The sequence below is a fragment of the Macrotis lagotis genome, chromosome 4, assembly GCF_037893015.1.
Source record: "Macrotis lagotis isolate mMagLag1 chromosome 4, bilby.v1.9.chrom.fasta, whole genome shotgun sequence".
NCBI classification, from domain to species: Eukaryota; Metazoa; Chordata; class Mammalia; order Peramelemorphia; family Peramelidae; genus Macrotis; species Macrotis lagotis.
This window is the reverse complement of record NC_133661.1, coordinates 157,571,220-157,595,038: the sequence shown is the minus strand read 5'-3', so window position 1 is coordinate 157,595,038 and position 23,819 is coordinate 157,571,220. Positions and strand designations below refer to the sequence as shown.

The window sequence follows — 23,819 nt, the reverse complement described above, 5'->3', positions numbered from 1 at the left end:
AAAAAAGAAAATGTGTTATATCTGACCACCCTCCACCACAGTCCACCTTCTCCTCAATCATTCACATCCCCCCCTCCCCCATCCCCCTTCTCTCCTTGTTACTCTAGATGTCTATGCCCCATTGAGTATATATGCTGTTTCCTCTCCGAGCCACCTCTAATGAGAGCAAAGGTGCCCAAATTCGCCCTCCCCTTCCCCCTTTCCATATCATTGAAATAATTCATTTTAATAAAAAAAAATTTTATTATATGAAATATCTTAGCCTATTCCACCTCTCCTTTCTCTTACTCCCATTACATTTCCCTTTTAGCCATTGACTCCATTTTACACTATACTATATCTTCAAATTCAGCTCTCTCTTGTGCTTCATCTATTAAATGAGAAGTTTCTTCAATCTTTACAACTAGTGATTCTGACAAAGGATTCATTTCTAAAATATAACAGAGAACTGAATCATATATTTTTTTAAAAAAAGCCATTCCCCAATTGACAAATGGTCAAAGGATATGCAAAGGCAATTTACAGATGAGGAGATCAAAGCAATCCATAGCCCTATGAAAAATTGCTCTAAATCATTAATTATTAGAGAAATGCAAATCAAAGCTTCTCTGAGGTACCACCTCATACTTCTCAGACTGGCCAATATGACCAGAAAGGATAATGATCATTGTTGGAAGGGTTGTGGTAAATCTGGGACACCATTACACTGTAGGTGGAGCTGTGAACTCATCCCACCTTTCTGGAGAGAAATTTGGAACTACACCCAAAGAGCAACAAAAATGAGCATATCCTTTGATCCAGCAATACCACTACTAGGTTTATATCCTGAAGAGATGATGAAAAAGGGTAAAAACATCACTTGTACAAAAATATTCATAACATCCATGTTTGTGGTGGCAAAGAATTGGAAATCAAGTAAATGTCCTTCAATTGGGGTATGGCTTAGCAAACTGTGGTATATGTATGTCATAGAACACTATTGTTCTATTAGAAACAAGGAGGGATGGGAATTCAGGGAAGCCTGGAAGGATTTGCATGAACTGATGCTGAGTGAGATGAGCAGAACCAGAAAAACACTGTACACCCTATCAGCAACATGGGGGTGATGTTCAACCTCGACAGACTTGCTCATTCCATCAGTGCAACAACCAGGGACAATTTGGGGCTGTCTGCAATAGAGAATACCATCTGTATCCAGATAAAGAGCCATGGAGTATGAACAAGTTTCAAGGACTATTCCCTTTAATTTAGAAGAAAACAGTTATCTTATTGTCTGATCTTGTTATCTCTTATACTTTTTGTTTCTTCCTTAAGGATCTGATTTCTCTCTCATCACACTCAATTTGGATCAGTATAAAACATGGAAATAAAATAAAGACTAACAGATTGCTTTTCATGGGTGGGGGAGGGAAGTAAGATTGGGAGAAAAATTGTAAGACTCAAAACTCAAACAAAATCTTTTTTTAAAAAATGAGAAGTTCCTTATGAGTATTGTCAGTATCATATTTCTATGCAGGAATACATGTAGTTCTTCATCAAGTTCCTCATATTTTACCCTTCTCCTCCACTCTCTATGATTCACCTGAGTTCTGTATTTGAAGATCAAACTTTCTGTTCAGCTCTGGATATTTTAACAGGAACATTTGAAATTCCCCTGGTTCACTGAAAGTCCATCTTTTTTCCTGGAAGAAGATCTTCAGTTTTTCTGGGTAGTTGATTTTCGGTTGCATTCTGAGCTCTTTTGCCTTCTGGAATATATTCCAAGCTCTACAAGCCTTTAGTGTAGTTGCTGCTAAGTCCTGTGTGATCCTGACTGCAGCTCCACAATATTTAAATTGTGTCCTTCTGGCTGCTTGTAATATATTCTCTTTGACTTGGGAGTTCTGGAACTTGGCTATAATATTCCTGGTGGGGGGGTGGATCTCTTTCTGGGGAAGATCAGTGGATTCTCTCAATTTCTATTTTGCCCTCTGCTTCTAGGATATCTGGGCAATTTTCCTGTAGGAATTCTTTAAAAATTATGTCAAGGCTCTTTTCCTGTTCATTACTTTCAGTTATCCCAATAATTTTTAAATTATCTTTCCTGAATCTGTTTTCCAGATCAGTTGTTTTTTCAATGAGATGTTTCATATTTTCTTCCAATTTTTCATTCTTTTGGTTTTGAAGTATTGTATCTTGACTTCTCATAAAGCCAGCAGCTTCCTTTAGTTCCATTCTATCTGAAGGATTTGTTTTCCTTAGAGAGCTTTCTTATCTCTTTTTCCATCTGACCAATTCTGCTTCTTAAAGCATTCTTCTCCTCAATAACTTTTTGAACTGTTTTATCTATTTGACCTATGCTGGTTTTTAACATGTTATTTTCTTCAGTATTTTTTTGGCTCTCCTTGACTAAACTGCTGACTTCTTTTTCATGTTTTTCCTGCATCCCTCTCATTTCTTTTCCCAATTTTTCTTCTATCTCCCTCACTTGGTTTTCAAAATCTTTTTGAGCTCTGTCATAGCCTGAAACCAATTTCTGTTTTTCCTTGTAGTTTTTAGATGCAGGAGCTTGTACTTCCTCATCTTCAGATTGAGTATTTTGATCCTTCTTGGGATCAGACAATGTATTTCTAAATGGTGTTCCTCTTTTTTCTCTGTTTACTCATTTCCCCAGCCTGCACCTGGTTTGGGGGTGCTTCCTGAGCTTTTGAGTTTTATTGGGACACCCCACCCACAAGGATCTCCATGTGTGAGGCTATGTCTTCCCTCCTGGTCTGTGAATAACCAGAAGTGCACCCCTCTGCTATGGGGCTGAGGTGGAGGGGAGCCCTGCTGTTCTATGGGGGGCCTAGACTGCAATCAGGATCTGAATGTTGTCAGAGCCCCAGTTTCCTGTTCCAGGTACAGAGGACAAACCTCGGAAGTCTCTCTCCACTCCCCTATCTTTGGTCAGTTAAGTGCTCAAGGGTCAGTTGCCTGGGGGATCCTGCTTGCCAGCTCCACCTGTTTCTGGTTCCTGGATCTGGGCTGCTGCAGCCTTGCTCCTCACTGAGTGCCCTGAGGGCTACGTTTCAGCACTAGTTCTGGAAGAGCCCCCCCCCACTGATCTTCCAAGTTGTTCCTGGTGCTCCCCACGGTATAGGTCAGGAAATTGCCCAGCTGCCATGAGCCATGGCTCCCAGGAGCCCTAGGGCTGCCTCAAGAGGCTGAACTTCCTTCACTCTGGTGGGCTGCCACTCTAACCCCATGGAGCAGAGCCTTTCCATTATTTTCCAGGTTACCTTGGGCTGGAGAACTGCCTCACTGGATCCCTCTGTGGGTTCTGTCTCTTGAAAATTTAGTTAGAGTCATTATTTTATAAGTTTTGAAATATTATACAGAGAGAGCACCTAAGAGGCTCTTCTCCTATCACCATCTTGGCTCTGCCCCCCTACCCCTAAAGTCTTGAAGAAGAATGTAGCAGCCTAGTTCTGTGGACACAATTTATCAGTGCAAGTGGTAACTAGAAGTTACACCAGAAAAGCTTTATAAAAGCTTTTTTTATCCATGTAAGATAATGAATAATCATGTCCCCATTTTACTCAGAAATATTTGATTGACCTGCATGTTTTTGTACTTCTATTGTTTGAATTTGCACAATATCAATAGTTGAAACTATTTTAATGCTTTAAAATTATCACATTCCATTACACACATTACTCCAATTGGTTCCTCACAACAGCCCTGTGAAGTAGTTATTTATTATTATTATTATTATTATTATTATTATTATTATTATTATTATTATTATTATTATTACCACCCCTGTTTTATATAGAAGGACACCCAGGTTCAACTTTCTCTGGGATAATAAGGAACTGAGGCCAGATTCAAGCATGTAATTGACATTGTCAGTTGCACCCAACTCTTTATGACTCCATTTGGGGATTTCTTGGCAAAGATATTAGAGTGGTTTCCCATTTCCTTCTCTAACTTATTTTACAGATGAGGAAACTAAGGCAAGCAAAGTTAAGTGACTTGCCCAGGACCATAAAGCTAAATAAGTCTGAGATTGGATTTGAACTCAAGTCTTCCTGACTCCAGTCTTGGCACTCTATCCATTGTGCCACTTAGCTTACCAAGATCCTCTTGATTCCAGAGTCCAGAATATTATGCACTACAAAATAGAGCTTCTTTAACACAAACAAACAAAAAATAACAAGGCATGTCACACAAGAGACTGAGGGCAGAATCTCAGATTTTATTTGTTCATCCCCTGGCCCCTGAAGATGATGGTTACTGTGTGACAATGAAAGCAAGGAAAGTCGAATGATATCTTGAGTTTCACACTCACACCCAGACATTCTAATCATCATTTCAGGAAACATCTGTTATCTAAATAATGAGTCAAAGGTACACACGCCAAAGTGCTTCTGCCCCCAGCTGTGAATCAGTCCAGAAATGTTTATTTCTAGATCATATATGAGGAAGAGAAACGACTGGGAAAAATTAGGGAGAGGGGGGTTCAGCAATGGCTTCTGAAAGAAAACTGATGTTTCCAAACATGAAGTAGATTGTGTAAGAGGACACCTCCTCAGAGCTGCTCCAGTCTAACTAGAGGTAGGAAAGAGTAGAAGGGAATAAGCTCAAGATCAGTGTTTCAAGTCCAAGTTTGAAATCTGAGCAGAAGATAAAGAAATGGGCCAGATTTGTAAGTGCTTCTGCAAAAATTAGCTGAGAAGATGTTCCTAGGGATTTTATGAATTTCCCTTGCAATTTATCCCTCCTTTTCCTCTTTGCTTATAAGGAATTCTGAGTGAATAAAGTTTAGTAATTTGCACAGGGTCACCCAGCAAAATATAGAATGAAGGAGATGAAGTCTTTTTGAATCCCAATTCAGTTCTCTTTACTCACTAAGCTCACTAACTCACCCAGTTAATATGTTGTATAGTTAGATAGATGATAGATAGATAGATGATAGATAGATAGATAGATAGATAGATAGATAGATAGATAGACAAACAAATGGATAAATAGGTGGGTGGGTAGGTAGGTGGATGATGAGTGGATAGATAGATTGGTAGACAGACAAACAGATGGATGGATGGATGCTGGGTGGCTAGATAGATAGACAGACAGAGTTTGCATTCTCAGCATAAAACGAACTTAATTGTGAATGGGGAGGTGGCTCAGAAGGGTATCAAAGAGAAAATTTACCTGGGAGCTAGTATTTGCCACTACAAATCCACATGCAGATAATTGGAAGTCAACTCTATGTCAAAAATTCTCATAAAAGGAGAAAAGGGAGAAATAAACAGCAGAAAAAGAAAGATGAGGAAAAAGGAAAAGGGACAGAGAAGTAGGGATATCTCCATATCCCCTGAAATCAGCTTCCCCACCATCCTAAATAAATCAATCAACTATTGATTAACAGGAGTTCAAGTTGTGCCATGTTGTGTTGTCCTAGGCATTTCAGAATCTTAAGAAAATTTTGAAGAACACCTGGAAAGATAAGATGTCAGACACTGAGGCACTTTCCTGCTCTAAACTGCCAAGCATTCAAATTCTACTGCAGAGAATATACCTCTAATGAGTTGGTCACATTGTTCCAATGCTAAATGTACATTTACCTATAAGACTATTTTACAGAGAACTCAGTTGCTCATGGCAGTCAAGAAGTGACACAAGAAATATACTCTCTAGGTCTCTCTAAAGAACTTTGTAATCTATTGTGTGGCAAATGACACTGGCAAAGAATCACCCAGCATAGTGTGACCACATCAAAGAAGGTGCTGCGTTTTTGTGAGCAAAGCAGAATTTCAGCAGTTCAAAAGAAACACGAGATGCACAAATTTAGAGACATTTCCACTTCAAATGTTCATATGAACTATTTGTGCCTGACCCATGGTAGAACATTCCAAGTCCAAATTGATCTGCTCAGTTATAATTGGAACCTTGACTCCAATATAGTTATGCTATTTTGGTCCTCTTCCAGAATGAAGAACTTTGGTGGGGAAGAGGTATATAAAGGAATAAAAAAAACTGATCTCTGACCTCATGAAACTTTTAATTCTGGGGGAAAATGGAATTTTATATGTCATTTACATGTCATTGGTTGAACTTCAGATAAAGGAGAAAAATCAGTATAGTTGGGGTAATCTATAGAAGCTTGATAGAGGAGGTAAGTCTCTGATTGGGTCTGAAGGATAAGTAAGGTTTGACGGAGAAGGACAAAGACCTTTCAGGAGCAATGGAATTAAATGGAGGACAAGGAGAACTGAATTGAGTTGAGCATGGGATATTTGTCAGATAATGAAGAGATGGTCTGGCTGGAGTGGTAGTTATTTAGTTAGTTCTTGTTCTTCATTATTGAAGAATAGCAAAACAACATCATTGTGTTAGAGACAAGTCACAGTGTGTCCAACTATAGCTGATCAGACCAATATGAACTCAAAATTTCTCTACCACTCAAAAGGTCCATGTGAACACCTGGATGGATACTTTAAACTTACACATCTCATATTTCCTTTGAACTATTTCCATTCTGCCTTCCTCATAAAACTCAGCACCCTCTCTGATGAGGGCATGCCATTTTGGGTGGTCCTGTGCCAGTGTCTCCCAAGAAGCTCAATCAATTCTAAAGTTCTTATAAGAGATCTTTAAAGTGTCCCTGTATCACTTCTTCTGATTCCCCATGAATGCTTGCCCTGTGTGAGCTCTCCATAAAATCATCTTTCTGGCTAATGTATATTTGGCTTTCAAACAATATGGTCAGCTCATCATAAATGCACTCTCTGCAGTAACATTTGAATGCATGGCAATCTAGCTCAAGAAAAGACCTCAGTGTCTGCTATCTTATCCTTCCAGATGATTTTCAGAATCTTCCTAAGACAGTTTAAATGGAAGAAATTCAATAACTCTGGTAGACTGTCCCAGGTTTCACTGGCACACAATGATGAGGTCAGAATAACTCTATAGACCTTCAGTTTGGTAGTCAGTCTAATAGCTATTCTCTCCCACACTTTCTTTCAGAGTATCCCAAAAACTGAGCTAACTCTGTCAAGGCAATGTGTACCTCCCTGGAAAGATCACTGCCAAGTGAACTTATTCACAGTATTCAAAACTTCTCCATTTGCTGTAATCGATAGTTGGTGTGGTGCTGGCTGGTGGAAAGTCTGTGTTTTCTGGGTGCTGTTAGCTAAAAGGAGCACAAGCAGGAGGGAATCAATTCACACTTTTGTTACATCTCAGCTTCAGAAGCTGCAATCATCTGCAAACAGATCACCCACCAACACTCCCTTCACTTTGGTCTTGGTTTGTAGCCTTTTCAAGTTGAAAAATTTATTGGTAAAGAGGGTGAGCAAGGTGAAATAAGACTGAAAAAGTAAAGTGGGATCATATTATGGAAAACCAAGCAGAGCAGTTTCAACTTAAGGCAGTAAGTCATAGGAAACTTTTTAGGTTCATACACAAAGGGAGAAATTTCTAGGGAGATTGTAAGATATCAGATCAAGGAATAGAGTAGAACAAATAGTGCTCAATTTGAAGTTAAAGAACCTGGATCCAAATGACAGCATAGTCACTGTATCAACCTGTATAAATGCAGATGTAACTTAACTACTCTCAGAGTTTCAATTTCTTCATCTATAAATTGAGACTGAACTAGTTGACACCTCAGTTGTTTTCCATGTATAAACCTGAAATTCTACTATCTTGTCCCATAAAACCTTCCAATCTGAACCCAGGAAATGGACTGTTTTTCTTCTACCATTCTAGTTTGGACATGTCAATTCCTTGACTAGTTTTCCTCTTTCCTTTCCAATTATGTACTTATCCTTGATTTTTTTTTCACTGTCAATGTATAGCTTGGTTTAATCTTGTGATTTCCAAACCCCATGACTACCTGCATTCATCAGTGGAGGTCTTCATCATCCAACCCTTATGACACTTGGGGCATGTTAAATATTGTTCTCTCTCTTTCTTATTCCTAGACATCCTGAGTCCAACTTAGATCTAAATGGAAGTGCCATAACCTGTCTGACCTGATGCTGAGGATGATCATATGATCCCCAAACCCAGATCCTGGCTGGAATTTCCAAGTTTTTCTTGTAGACTGTGCTTTAACAACTCTCACCAGTATAGGTGATATTGGCCCTCTCACACAATCTTCAAATTTATTTGAGAAATGAGACAGGAATGTAATAGCAACATTACTATTATTTTTATGAGGCAATTCTGATAATTAAGTGATTAACCTAGGATCAGATTTGAACTCAGGTCTTCCTGACCCCAGGACCAATGCTCTATCTACTGTGCCACCTAGTTTCCCCTGTAGTTTTAACCTCATTAAAATATACTTTTGGTGAAAATTTATTTTACATTTAAAAATACATTTTAAATTATTAGTTACATTACAAATACAATGATGAACATTGGAACTATTCAATATATTGCACATCCTGATTTCATCCATACAGATTTCTTTTAAACAGTGCAAAATACTTTATATAGGAATGTACTCTGAAAGCTCTCACAATTAAAAAAAAGTCTCCTTTATGCTACAGCATAATTCTCCTTCAAAGGGATTCTTTCTTTATCCAAGAGGAGTAATTGTTTGTGTTACCATTAGAACTGTTAGCCTTTGATATCTTTACTGTAGATGTTGTACATGCTTGTGGCCTGATAATTGTAGATTAAGATGTTGTTTCCTGGATTGTATATAGATTGTGTGCACAGCATGATCACCAGATAAATTGTGGTCAGTGTCCCTCATAAACGGAAATTAAGTAAGCGATCCAGAGATTATGGATTTGTTTTTGGAAAAGTGATGTGTCCAGGGCTAATGGCACTTTGTGTTTGATGTAGAAGCAGATAGCAGTTTGGGAAATCAAGAGTCATTATTATGACTCTTATGAAGTTATTACCTGAAGATTAAGCTCTGTAAATTGATCATCAGGGTAAGACCTAAAGTGATCAATAAATATCAAGAAAGACCTGGCGTAGTCTCAGAGTCTGGCAACAGATATATTAATTTTCAATTATCTTTATTAATACAAAAGTTTTGACTGTGATCATTCAAATCTGCACTGTGATATAAAAATTAATATTACAAAAGTAACACATTTGCTTTCCCAAATATATTTTACTTGCATTGATGTTTAAAAAATAATTTTACATTCTATGAGCACAAATCATCGTGACCAGAGATGTCAAAGTATGATGGATGCCACCAAGGGGGAAATTTTCTTGGGAGTCATTATTTGCCATAGTAATTTCACAAGATCTTACATGCAGATAACTGGGTATCAGTTATGTCAGAGTATTTGGGTATAAAGCAAAAAGAAAAATGGAGAAAGGGGAAAAAGAAAAAGTCAGTGAAAAGAATAGAAAGAGACAGAGAAAGAGAAAGGGAGATATAAGGAAAAAGAGAACGGAGGGAGAGAAGAAAGGAGTATAATTTATCTGCCAAATGATAAAGTTTTTATATCTTTAACCCCCCCCAGCTCTAAATCTTACAATCTAGTAAAAGGAAGGGGGAAAAAGGGAAAAGAGAGGTAAAGAAACAAAAAACAAGAAAAAGCCAACTCAAACAAATGCATCATAGAAAAATGAGATAAATTGACCCTATGATGAGTTAAAAGGGAAGTCAAAGAAATAGTTGAAGAGCTGTACTGCTATTCTAGACAAAGTCAGGAGAAATCAAGGATGGCCTCCAGCATGCTTGCCCCTAGTTTGGCAAATTCATGAGAAATGTGATTAAAACTTACATGGTATAGACAGGCATGGATGGTCTGTGATTAAGAGTTACATGGTATGGATAGGCATGGGCTGTGTTCTGCATCATTGTAAAGATATGTGAGAACACAAACCCATCTGAATATGTTTGGGAAAATAAGCAAGTTGGTCCTTGCTGTTAACTAGATTTCAGTAATAATTAGTGAATCATTAGGGAGGTGAACTCTTGCATGTTCCTCCCTTTCTTTTCCAAGTCAGCCCTGAGTACTATCCAAGAGAGCCCCGAGGCTTGAGACAGTTCAGAATATGGGGGCAACACAAAGATTCTTTGGAAAGGTAGTAATCCATTTGCTAGGTCCTCTGTCCTACAAATTTCAAGTTGTACCTTCTCCCTGGAATTCCCATTCAGAGAGTTCTTCTCTACTGTGCTACACTCTTTCTCCTGATCATTTTCAGTTATCATCTCTATACAGACATTTACTAGATTGATATAACCAGTCCTCCAACCTGATGTCCGGTTCACATCACCAGTTCCCTATTAGACATTTCCACCTGGATGTAGAATAGGCATAGGCATCTCAAATTCAACATATTCCAATTAGAACTCGTCTTTTCCTCAAAACACAACCCTCTTCCTAACTTCCTTATTTCTGCCAAGGGCATCACCAACCTTCTAATAATACAGGTTTGAAACCTTGGAATCATTCATAGCTAATCCTTTTCTTTTATCTTTCACAACATCTTGGTTGCCAAGCCTCTTCAGTTCTACCATAACAGTCTTACCTAATTTCAGGTTCTTATCATCTCTTAGCAAGACTATTTCAATCACCTCTTAATTATTCTCCCTACCTGCCCCCAATCTTCATCTCTCCAATTCAACCTGCACACAGTTGCCAAGTAAATATAGTTCTAATGTACAGATCTTTAATAAACTCCCTAATGTCTCCCTTTTACTTCTAAAATTAAATATAGATCCCTTTGTTGATAGTTAAAACCTTTTATGACCTGGATCCAACCTATCTTTCTGTCATTAAACATTATTCTCCTTCGTGCACTGTTTCAGTCAAAATGACTTTCTTGATGTTATGCATATGGTATCCCCAATCTGTTTGATTATTCACAGAAGACTGAACTGCACTTTCTCCTCATCTTTACCTTTTAGAATCCCAAACTTCCTTCAAAGAACAGCTCAAATGCCAGTGCCTCCTCCATGGTGACTTTCCCAATTCTCCTCCCTGCTAGTGTCTCCCCTTCAAATTTACCTAATATTTATTTTAAATAAATGTTGTGCATGACTAATGTGGAAATATGTTTTACATGATTGCACGTGTGTAACCTCTATCAGATGGCTTTCCATCTTGGGAAAGGAAAGGGGAGGGAGAAGAGGGAAATATTTGAAACTCAGAATCTTATAAAAATGAATGTTGAAAATTATCTTTGCAAAATAAAATACTATTTATATTTTATACATAGAGGGGAGAGAGAGAGAAACAGAAAAAGAGACAGAGAAAGAGAGATTCTATATTTATATGTGCATGTCTTGCTTGTTCCTAGAATGCAGAGACTCCCAACACCAGCACTGAGACTGGCACATATTAGATGTTTTTAAGTGCTTGCTGGTTATGAATCGATATTTTCATCCATTAGAATGTAAACTCCTTGTGAACAGAGACTATCTCTTCTATTTGTATCCCCAGCATTTAGCAATATCTTGAACCATAAGTATTTAATAAAGTGTTTCATTCATTCATTCATTACTTGAGAAAAACCTTAGTAAACTATAGATACTCAATGGACCTTGGTTGCTAAAGGGGAAGAAAAAGTAGCCTTTTATTCATTCTTTACAACCAGTAATGCAAGCAGATCAATCTTCCTGAGAAAGCTGGGCCACTGGGCAGTGTTTGAGAGGTTAAAAATTCTGCTGCTTCACCCTCCCCCCACAAAAGACATGGATAAGACAGTCTTCACCTAGGACTCAGTGCCTCATCAACCTCTTGAAGATAATCCCCCCTCTCCCAAACACATAACTTTTGGAATCAAAGATCCTTCTAGCTCTAACATCCCATTCTATCTTCTTCATTTTACTGCTAAGGAAACTGAAGCTCACAAAAGAGAAGTGAACCAAAGCCACCTGGCAAGTTAATGCCAGAGCGGAGGCTTAGAGGCTATCTCCTAGTCCAGTACTCTTCCCACAGTATCATGTGACCTTCGAGACCATTATTATTTCAGCGTTTTCATTGGATCCTTGATTAATAACCAAAACAAGTTGATAAAAAACCTCTGTGTATATTCAGAGCTTATCCTGGTGGAGTCACTCACATATTGTAAACATCTGGTGGTCATAGCTGAGGATGAGGAATTCTGGGAAAGTACTGTGCAAGTGAATAAGGATGCAGTTCAGGCAATGTAACCACCAGCAGCAATGGAGGCATTTGAGGGGATAAACAATGGCAATTGCAACAGTATCATACTTATCACTGACCTTTCAGAGACAGATGAAAGAAGTGGTTTTCTTTGGATTCTGAGTAGATTTTTTCCTCCAAACTCCAAATTTTACTTCTTCACTGCCTAAAATTCTTCAATTCACTTTTTATCATATTCCCTTACATTCCACCAAGTAAGGACAATTTAGCTTAACCCCCAACAACCAGTCATTAACACTTTAGTAGGAATTTTTCTAATCAGATTGTTTTCTTCCTGATACTTCTAGGTAAGGAGCATAGATTTTGATGTGAACAGGTGGAAGAACAAAGGAGAGGATCCTTGAGCACACTTAGGTGTGGACTGAAGTCTTCCAAAGCCTTTAACAGGGATCCTCAAAGGCATGGGCTACTTCTATTTCTGAGATGTCTTAGCAACTTATTTTTTATTCAACAAATGCCTTTCTTACCTTTTGTACAATCTAGCTTTGCTTAATAATGTTGCTACTGCTATTAAAGTTGTTGAAACAATTCAAATGTTCAGATCCCTTGGTAGAACCACAAAGGTTCTTTATTTTCTAAACTTCAGCTAGACCGAATGGAAGTGCTGTATCTCTCAAACTCCTCCACTGATCCTATTTTTTAAAGGAAAGGAAAGGAGAGTGACTGGGTTTCATATACCCTCAGGCAAGAAAGAATTGATACCCCCCCATCTGTATTTACTTTGTGAGCAAGTTACTTCAAACTCTCTGGAGCTCATTTTCTCCATCTGTAAAGACTGGAAGTCAGAAGACCTGAATTGAAATCCAGATTTGACCACTTTTCCTATTGTGATCTTGGGCTTATTGTTTCACTTCTCTGTCTCAACCTTTTCGGTCAAAAAAAAAATGTTAGTCACTAGATCAAATCTAAAACCCCTCTCAGCTTTTTATAAAATAGTGTGATTCAATTGCTTGGACTTAGAGTCAGGAAGACCTGAATTCAAATGCTGCCTCAGACACTTCTAGCTGTGTGACTCCTGGTCAAGTCCTTAACTTCTGCCAGCTTCAGTTTCTCATCTTTAAAAGGGGGGGGGCAGAAGATGTGTTAACCGCATCTACTTTATTGGGGTTGTGGTGACAATCAAATGAACTAACACGCCTAAAGTATTTTCAAACCTCAACCATTTTTGTAAATGGGAACAACTATGACTGTCTGTTGTAGGGATCAGATGAAAAAATGAATGCAGAAATCCTTTGAAAAGCAAAAAGAAATGTCTTATACAACTGTGAAGTAATTATTAAGAATGAGAATATTTTTGGAGCAGCTAGGTGGCCAAGTGCATACAGCCCAGACTCTGGAATCAGGAGGACCTGAATTCAAATCTAACCTCAAACACTTCATAATTGCCTAGCTGTGTGGCCTTGGGCAAGTCACTTGACTGTTACCCTGAAAAAAAAAGAATGAGAATATTAATAATGATAATTACTAGCAGTTCTATTGCAAACTTTATGGTTTGCAAAGTGCTTTGTATATTTACATATAAGACCTTATTTGATTATTAAATGTATTTTTCAAACCTGTCCATCTTACAAGTCCCTTTTTGGGGAAGGGGTATGTGCATGTGCATGTGCATGAGCCCTGGAGGGTGGGGGAGAGGAAAAGAGGGGAGTGCTATGAGCCAGGGGCTGGGCTACCCGGACCAGAGCCAGCATTCCCGAATTGGAGGAGTGTCCTGGCTCCCTCCTCCCGGCTTTGCTCGACCCCTCCTACTTCCTCTCAATGAACTGCTCCTGTCAGGGAGCTGGGGCAGAGAAAACTTTCTCCTCGGAGCTGCAGGCTGCCCCTCTGGCTCGCTGCCTCCAGCGGCTGCTCTGAGCGACAGGACCCAGCAGTCCCCGGAGCACTTGCCATGACCTTACCCAGAGGCTTCTTGGTTGCCTGGGTGCTCAGCCTCTGGCCAGGTAAGCCTCCGCCTTCGAGTCTCTAGCGCCCCCACCATCACCTCCACTGCCCTCAGGGTGGGGGGGGGGTGGTTCTGAAGATTTCTGGGTTGCCCGGGAGCCCCGAGCGCTTTGGGGGAGGCTGGCGGTGCTGCAAAGCGCTATGCCCTTCCAGGAATTTCTGCTGAATCTAATATCAATCAAAGTGCCTTTAAAAAGGGGGGTGTAGCGGCTGCTTGGAGTCTGGCCTTGTGTTTGGTTTGGGATTGGGGGGGGGGGGTTGGTCTTTTGAAAGCTGAAGAGGCGAACCCGACCCCTTTGTGCCAGGTCCTGCAGCCGGCACTGGTCCATCTCTTGGTCTCAGGAGGCTGGCTAAGGGAGAGAGTGGGGAGTCATCACGGGAGGGGGTGAGTGGCAAAGCCTCCCAAAGTGAGGGGAGCTGGTGCAGTATATGAAGAACTTGGTTTTCCCCAAGGATGGGCAGGCTGGAGCTGAGGACTCTCAACTCTGACTGCTGGAGTCCTGTCTGAGAGCCACTGCGGGCTGGACCTTGGTCCCGAGCTTAAGGAGAACAACGTAATGAACCCCCGGCCTCCGAGCCGAGCAGGAGGCGCGGGGACTCTGCAGGAGCCTCCCGCTTTAGCAGTGCCAGACCCCGGAATCTGGCTGGCACGGAGTGGGGGAGGGGCCGTGCTGCGGGTCTCTCGGGTAACGGAATCCCCTGCCTCCTGCACTAGTTGAATCTGGCTCCTTGGGGACCACTGGAAAGCTTACAGGATACTCAGGAAGAGAAGGGAGCATCTCCTCTCTACCTTCCTTTCTGCGCTCTCTCTCTCTCTCTCTCTCTCTCTCTCTCTCTCTCTCTCTCTCTCTCTCTCTCTCTCTCTCTCTCTCTTGCCCCCTTCCGAATTATGCAATTACTTAATAATCCGAGGGAAGCCGCAACCGAGGCTCCCTCCTCCGTCTAATCCAGACCATGTGTGCAGGCATATAACACGTTGACAAATTTGGGTTTGCGTTGAGCGCTGCCCCCAAAGCCAGACTCCAAGCTTCTAGGCGACCCAGAGGGCGCTCAGTGCTGCGCCGAGCCCCCAGAGGCTGAACCCTCAACTCAGACTACTCCAGGATGGCACGCGCCTTGCCCATTGCCCAGACCCTGGCCGCGTGCGGTGGGCTGCCAAGTGGGGTGTGTGTGTGTGTGTGTGTGTGTGAGAGAGAGAGAGAGAGAGACAGAGAGAGAGAGAGAGACAGAGAGACAGAGAGAGACAGAGAGAGACAGAGAGAAAGGGTGTGTGTGTGTGAGAGACAGTGAGAGAGGAGAGAGAGAGAGAGAGAGAGAGAGAGAGAGAGAGAGAGAGAGAGAGAGAGAGAGAGAGATTTGAAAACTATGTTTTTTGAGGGGAAGGGGGAAGAGAGAGGTGTCTGACTCCTAAAGAGACAGAGCCCATGGAGCCTCAGCTAGAGGACAGTAATTCCTGGCCCCAGTTGAAACAAGGGGAAAATATCAGACCTGAATCCAGAGGACTTGGGCTCAAATCTCGTCTCTGCCACTTTTGGGGTGTTATACAAGGGGAAAATATCAGACCTGAATCCAGCTTGGGCTCAAATCTCGTCTCTGCCACTTTTGAGGTGTTATGTTGGTCCAATCCAGACCTCAGCTTCCTCGTTTGCAAAACGAGGGAGTTAGATCGGACGACTTTAAAGGTCCCTTGCTGCTCTAATTCTCAGTTCGGATTCTGACTCCTCAGGCTTACTTCTTCTGGAATTGTAGGATCAAATGGTCTCTAAGATCCCTTTCTGGCTGTTTCCAAAAGTATCCAAGGCAGTTGTTAAAGAAATGACTCGAGGGCAGATAATCTTAAAAGACCTGAAATGGTCACACAAATAGGGCTTTTCCTTACACCCTGTATGGCCCTGGGGAAAATAGTCATGTATAAATGGGATTTTCAAAAATCTTTCTTCTTTTTTTTTTACTTCAACAAGGTGTGTGGAGGATGATGTTTAGAAATTTATTTGCCATTAAAAATATCTTTTTTATAAAGCAGATGGGGATGTTTTTGTAAACCAGAGGATTGTATTACAGTTCTGGGCAACACACTTTAAGAGGATACCGACAGACTATGGTGCATGGAGGTGGGGAGGAGGTGTCTGGAAAACTATGTTATGTGAAGAAAACTGGTGGTGATTAACCTCTAGAAAAGACCTGAGGGAATGAGTTTGCTATTTCCAAGTATTTGAAATGGTGCCATGTGGAAAAGGAATTAACTCTCTTCTCTGGTATTCCTGAGGAGAGCAACATTCATGGGCAGAAGATTTCATTTTGTTGTTTGTTTTTTGAATTGGACATGTGATTTCATTGGAAACTACCTCTAAGGAATCCACAACTTGTAGTCATTGAGTTGCCTGAGAGGTTCTGTCTTTCCTAGGGTTTCCAAATCACTACATTACAGAGATGGGATCTGAAGTGTAGTCTTTAACTTCAGGGCTCTCCCTTTATGTCCTATATGGTAATACCTATGGTGCAAGCTAGAGATGTAGATTTCAATTCAAATGAGAGAAGAAATGTCTAACAAGGTCTAACAATGAAAAACGGATCAGCATCAAAAAGAAAAAACAGGTAGTATACTTTCTGTTACTGGAAGTGTTTAAACAGAGGTAATCAACTACTATTTTTTTAGGGAAACTCTGAGTGAGTTAATGACTTTGTATATTGAACTTTCTTAACTATCAGTCAGCAAACGATTGATTGGTGAATACTTTCTTTGTAGGAGATTGCCCTAGAAATACATAGATATATATGACTTAGTTTGGGGGAATTTCCACCCCCTCTTGGGGGCCTTATTGTATAATTAGGGAAAGAAGTTATACACGTTTTAAAAAGTAACCAACCAAGACAGTTTGTAGTAAGTTCAAGACTTTCCAAAAGGACTCGGGGAAGTCTGGCCTGGTCAAGGAAGGCTTCATGAGGGAGATGGCACCAGTACTTGAAAATATAGATAGGTTTTAACTTTAATTTTCCCTTAAAGCAGAATGCATTACTTCATAAGAATAAGATTGCTTTGAGAACTGATTAATGTAGCCTTCAAGAGTAGAATACAAACTAGTAACCAATGGCAAAAGGAAGGTCCTTTCAGGGGAAAATATGCTGGATTTGGAGTCAAAGAATCTGGGTTAAAATTCTGACTCTGCCACTTCATTTCTCTTGGTCTTAGCTTCCTCATCTGTAAAGTAAAAAGTTAAAGAGATAAATATATATATATATATATAGATATATATATATATATATATATATATATATATATATACACACATAGATATGTATGTATAAGCAACTAGATGGCACAGGAGAGAGCTCCAGGCTTGGAGTCATGAAGACTCTTCCTTTTGAATCCAAATCTGACCTCAGACACTCATTAGCTGTGTGAATCTGGGCAAGTCACTTCACCCTATTTGCCTCAGTTTCTTTATCTGTAAAATGAGCTGGATAAGGAAATGGGAAATCACTCCAGTTCTCTTTGCCAAGAAAACCCCAAATGACACTCTAAAGAATCAGACAGGACTTAAAAATGACTGAACAACCACAAAATGAGTGGAGTAGACTAGATAGTCTCTAAGATTCTTTCCAACTCTAAATCTATGAAATTATGATCATTCCCAAAGCATCTTTCTACATTTTCTTCAACAAGTTTTACAAGTAGACACCATGACATCCCTGGGATAATGCATAATGCATGGTCAGAATAAGGATCTTATTTGTATCTGACTTCAAGTTTTCTCCTCCTCTTATTCACTTGGTGGCATGGCTCTATTGCAAAATTGTAAAAAATCATCAAAGGTTGTCTTTATCACCCACCCATCTCCCTTTTTATACCTCCCTCCCATCTGATCCCCTCCTTTATACTTTCCTCCCCAGTTGGTTCTCATGCTACTCTATGACTGCCCCCAAAGCCCACAGAATCTTCTAGTTCTGCCCTCCCCCACCGTATCCCTACCACCAATAATACCTCTCCCTAAAAAATTCCATTTCTCACAGTTTGACAGAAGCTAGGTATTAGGAAGAAAGCAAAACAAGTCACACTAAAGTGTAAATGATTGATAGGTAGCAAGGTGTTACAACATTGACTTTGGTGTCTGAGAATCTTGGTTCAAATTCCATCTCTGCTATTTAATCTCTTTGTGACCTGGGGCACAGGTCTCTCTGGGCCTCAGTTTCCTCATCTGTAAAAGTTTCCTTCCACCTTTAAATCTATTATCCTCAGGCCACGAGGTGGCACCACAGCGCACAGACCACCAGGAAGAGCTCAATTTAAGCCCTGCCTTGGACACCTAGTAGCTGCGGGGCTCTGTTTGCCTCAGTTTCTTTAACTCTAAAATGAGGATAATAAATGTATCTACTTTCCAGTCTTGTCCTGAGGACCAAATAAGATAGAATCCCTAAAAGCATTTAGTTGGTACTATATAAATATATTTATAATAAAATCTATTATAATTTATTCTTCATTATTATCCTTTATTATATATCATGGATGTAAAACTAGAAGGAATCTATCCATCTCGTCCAAACCCCTAATTTAATAGATGAGGAAACAGATCCCTGGAGGCCCAAAGTCACATAAATAAGTGGTAGAAGCAAGGATTCAAATGTCAGCACAAAAATTATCAGCTACTCTCTCTATGACCCCTTTAACTTTCTTTCTGTTCATTCATCTCTGTTTCTGGATATAAATGCTAACTTTTATGTGGGTACATTCAGTAACTACTCTGTTTTTTTTACTATGCTTTCTTCTTTTTGTATTTTTAAATACATTTCCCTAGACTTCTCTATATTCTTCATATTTTCCAACGTGAATTACATTATAATATTCATTATCTTGGTAAACTCTGCAATTTAGTAGTCTGGTTTACATATAGGACTAGTAAGTGTCAGCAAAAGGATTTGAACCCAGGACTTCCTGGCTCTAGGGTTTTCCTGGCTCTAAATTGAATATTATCCATGCCACAATTTATTCAGCCATTTCCCAATTCTTAGACTTTTAGTTGTTTCTCATTTTTATGCAATGACAAAAAATGCTGCTAAAAATATCTTTGAACATAGAGCTTTTGATGAATGACCAGATGGGAGTCAGCTAGGAGAATGAATTAGTTGGCTATCCCCCTGGAAGAGATTCCATTTTTTAATCAAGGCACCAAAGTCTTTAGCATTTTGATTTTTTTTTCTGTTTTGGTCCAGTCCCATTGGAATTACAGCCTAAAATGTTCAAACTCAGAAAAATTATCACAAAGACTCTTTTCAGGGATTATTTGTATTTTAAAAGAGATAACTTGTTAACCAAGATTAAATACATAAATTTCAGACAGTGTCCTCCAAGTAAATGGAAACATCTCAGCCTGTCTCAAGGGAATTTTGGTGAGGAGTAGAAAGACTGAGGGAACCCCTTAAATCACATTAAGTGGGCAACCGCCCTCACAACAAGACTGGTTCTGCTTAATGGGACCCTATTGGGTCCTAAACTGAGAATCACAGATTCTCAGAGTTGGAAGGAAACTCAAAGCCCATGCCTGAAAAAGACATTTATAAGTGATCCCTCAACTTTCACAGCCCTTTAGTGTGGGGAAACCCACTGCTTCCTAAGACAACTCATTTCCCTGTTGGCCAGCTCCACTCCTGAGGAAGTGTTTCCATACCTCAGGTCCTAAATTCACATTTCCTGCCCCAAGACTCCCCATCCTGCCCTCCTGGGCCAACCAAAATAGGCCCGATGCCTCTTCAAATATTCAAGATCTCCCATGTCTCAGGCTTTTCTTCTCAGACTCAAAGTCCTCAGTCCTCAGTTCCTTTAACAATCTTCATGTGGCAAGAACTCAAAACACTTACTTGACCACAGAACTCTTCTTTGAAATGATTTTTCCTGGAACAGATGCCTATCAGTTTAAGAGGAGTGAGATGTGATGAATGCTAATGCTAAGGATAAAAGATATCCTCTAGCAAAAGCAAATACAATTTTGGTCCCCACATTTTTCCAAACTCCTCTGCTCATTGCCTGCTCCTAAGGCAGGAGGTGACTAATAACTGGGAGAAGGAGGAGGCCTAGGGGGAGTAATGTTCAAGAACAACAACAATCAGACACACACACACACACACACACACACACACACACACACACACACACACACACACACACACACACATATACACACACACACACACCCCCTAATGTTCTTATTTGCATACAATCAGTACATTAACCCCTTCACACATCACCAAATTTAGGTTTAACGTCTTGGTAGCCAGGGTCCCTTTCTCCTACAATATACATATATCTCCTTTAGCAAAGGTGACCCCTTAATAACATTTCCTTCCTTTCCTTTCTTCCTCTTTAAGGTTGATGCTGAGGTTCATTTAACCTGATTTTACTTCTATAGTAGTGCTATAGAGGAAGCAGAGACAGAGAATTGTCCCAAGTCTGAATTTCCCTAGGTTTGGCAGTACTAAATAATGACATAGTAATTTTTCCTTTTATTCAATTTTAATTTGACTTTTTTTCAATGAACAAAAACCTACTTTCTCTTCTTCCCACATTTCCCAAGGGGAGAAAAAATTCCTTGTAACAATGATTTATAGTCAAATAAAACAAATTCCCTCATTGACCATGTCCAAAGATTATGAAATTTCATTTTGATGAGACAGCAGGTGCCCTGACAGAGATAAGAATGAATGGAAGGAGACCTGGGTCTAAAAAGGCTGAAGACAACTCCTGTCTGCCCAGAAACTTGGCCAATCTCATCTAAGCAGATGGAACCGAGATTTCAGAGACTAGATTACAAACCACAGTTTGTATCTTAGATGTTATCTAGTCCAACTCACTCCATCTATTTTATAGAAGAGTAATCAGAAGAGTAAGGAGTTAAGATCAAAAGATTAGTAGCTGGAATTGCTCAAGGTCACAAGCAGAACTTCTGACTTCAAATTCACTGTTATTTCTACCACAATGGGAAATAGCCTGGAAAGAGGGAAGGAAGGAGGGAAAGGGGAGAGAAGGAGGGAGGAAGGTGGGAGGAAGGAGAGAAGAATCCTACAGGAACTAGAGTCAGGAGACATAAGTTTGAATGTTCCCACATTATGAATTCTCTCTCAAGGAAATGAAGATTTGAAGAGCACTAGAAAAGCAATCTGGGAAATGAAACAGCTGTTTAGGAAGATGGTATCTGAGAACAGGATATGGATTTCTAGACTGTAAGTTAAAATAGAGGAATGATTGGCTCTTGGTCAGGAATGGAACATATTTAACAAAAATCAGTAAAAAAAATCTTCTCAGGGAAATTTAATTATCTGATCAAGAAGGCTATAAATTGAAAATAGAAGGGTTAAGGTAAAAAAAAGTTACTATATATATGTGTGTGTGTGTAAATATATATATATATATATATATATATATATATATATATATATATCAAGGAAGATACCACAGAAAAAATACATAAGATAATATTAGTGGAGAAAATCATTAATTCATGGGAGACTGTATTAGAAAAAGAAGTCAGTAATAAAACCTGTGATCTCAGATAATTCTGTAAAAATGTGCAGATTATGGCAAAAAATAAACCAGAACTCTTTTCTAAAGGTTGTAAATTTAATTTTACTGGTGTCATTAAGGCTGGCTGGTATGTAACTTTTGATTAATATATGGTTATAGCTATGGAAGGGTATGCCATATTCAAATGAAACGTAGATATATTGAGCTGATGATATGGGACTAGAATTTGAGAGAGGGATTAGAACTGGATATATGGATTTGAAAGCCATGTGAAAAGATAATAAATCCATCAAAGATCACCAAAGGAAAGAGTGTAAAGAGAGAAGGGAGAGAACCTAAGACAGACAAGATTCCCACACTTATGAGAGAGGCAATGAATGAGGATTCAGCAAACAAGACTGGGTAGGAATAGTTCCAGGAAAAAGCAATGTCAGAGAAGACAATGGATAGGAAAGTGTCCAGAAGAAAAAATAGCATAATCTAAAGTTTCAGAGAGAGATCAAGGATATGGGTTAAGAAAAAGTCATTGGATAAATGAGCAAATTAATTAATGCCCTATGAAGCCATACAAATAATTCATACTTTCTTCTCATCTTATGGATGAGGAATCTGAGACCCCAAGGTCACAGGTATAGTTAGCAAGAGAGGTAAGAGTCAAATCTTGATCCTCTGATTCCAGAGTCAGTTTTTTGGCTTGGACTTTTTTGGGCGGTTGTTATCGTTTGTTTGTTGGAAGGGGGTTCTGTTTTTGTTGTTGCTCTGGAGGGGGGTTGTTTGTTTAACAGTGGGGATCTTTAAGGCCCCTTTCACCACAAAGAGTCTACGTCATCATTTTGTCCAAGCTGAACCCTGTTTGGTCCCATTGTTGTTGTTATTATTATTATTATTATTATCATTATTAATACTATCATCACCATCATCATTACTAGTAATATTAGAAACTGAATTTTATTTAGTACTTCTTGGTTTGCAAATCACTTTATAAATATTATCTTATTTTTATTCTAACAACCCTGGGATGTAGGGTTATTATTATTCGCATTTTACAGTTCAACAAACTGAGGCAAACACAATTCTAAGAGCTTCAGGTTATATTTTAACTCAGGCCCTCCTGGTTCCAGGCCAATACTCTAGTTACTGAACTGCTTAGGTATCATCATCTTCTCATCCTGTCTCTTGCTAGCCAATGGCTCAAGAGCCATTACAATTCAAGTTTCATCCAAAAATAATTCTACTCCTCATCTCTTACAGGTAACCCACTCCATAGCCCTGCCCAATGGCACAGTATCCTCTGCAAGGGGGATGTTTGGCCTACTGAGAAGTTAGGGGCAGGCAGGGCAGAGCATGGGTAACTCCCAGACTGCATCACCATTGGGAATTTGGATTTGTGTCAAGATGTTTATCCCCAGTGCACTGGGGAATGGAGTGAGACAAGACGCTATGGAAGATTTGTATTAGTCATCTTACAAACCAAAAACCAGGACCCAGATACTCTGGCCAGAGATTATAAAACTATATACTATGACCTGTATATCATAAGATGTTCTCTTTCGGAGCCAGGAGACAAAACAGTGTGTACAATTAAAAACTCTCTAAAGATATTCCGGCTGCTAAGGTTTTCCCTTACATCTGCTGTGGGTTTAGGGATAGTCCACAGGCCCATCGTTTGTAACTTTCCATCTGAGAAGTTGCCTTTGTAAGATGTTGCTAATGGCTAACTCCTTGATAAATAGCTTAATAGATAACTTCTCTTTTCTTGCCCAGAAATAAAGTTGTTTGAGACTTCCTGGGATCTACTACCCCCTTGTTAATACCCTTCTCCCAAAGCCCAGTCCTCAAAATGACTATGAGTCACCCATCCTCAACTAGACCTGCCTTCCTTAGTTTGTATCCTCTGTCTTGGATTTCTTTTTTCCTTTCATTCCTCCCCATCAAAATGCTTCAGGCAAACAATTACTCTTGGAAAGGATCATAATATCATTTGAATGTTAGAAATGGAAAGAATGCAGTTTTCTAATATAATAGTTTTATGACATATGTTTAAATCACCCCCTACAACCACCCAACATTCAGCCTATCGTATGGCTCATAGAAAGTACTAAAATAAAACTTCATTCATGCATTCTGAATGCAGTTAGATGGTGTACTGGATAGAGCTCCAGCCTTGAAGTCAGGAGAATCTGAGTTCAAATCCAGACTCAGATAGTTGACACCTACTGACCTTAGACAAGTCACTTTAACCCTGATTG

General features: G+C 39.6%; 1 protein-coding gene across 1 annotated transcript in view; it reads left to right on the top strand.

Annotated features, from left to right (window-relative positions):
• Positions 1-13,897: 13,897 nt before the first annotated feature.
• Positions 13,898-23,819, top strand: part of ITGA11 (integrin subunit alpha 11) — a 218,526-nt gene continuing 208,604 nt past the window's right edge. The window contains exon 1 of the mRNA XM_074234488.1: positions 13,898-14,056. Within this exon, the coding sequence (XP_074090589.1) occupies positions 14,005-14,056 (52 nt within the window). The 5' untranslated portion in view covers positions 13,898-14,004. The remainder of the gene's footprint in view (positions 14,057-23,819) is intronic.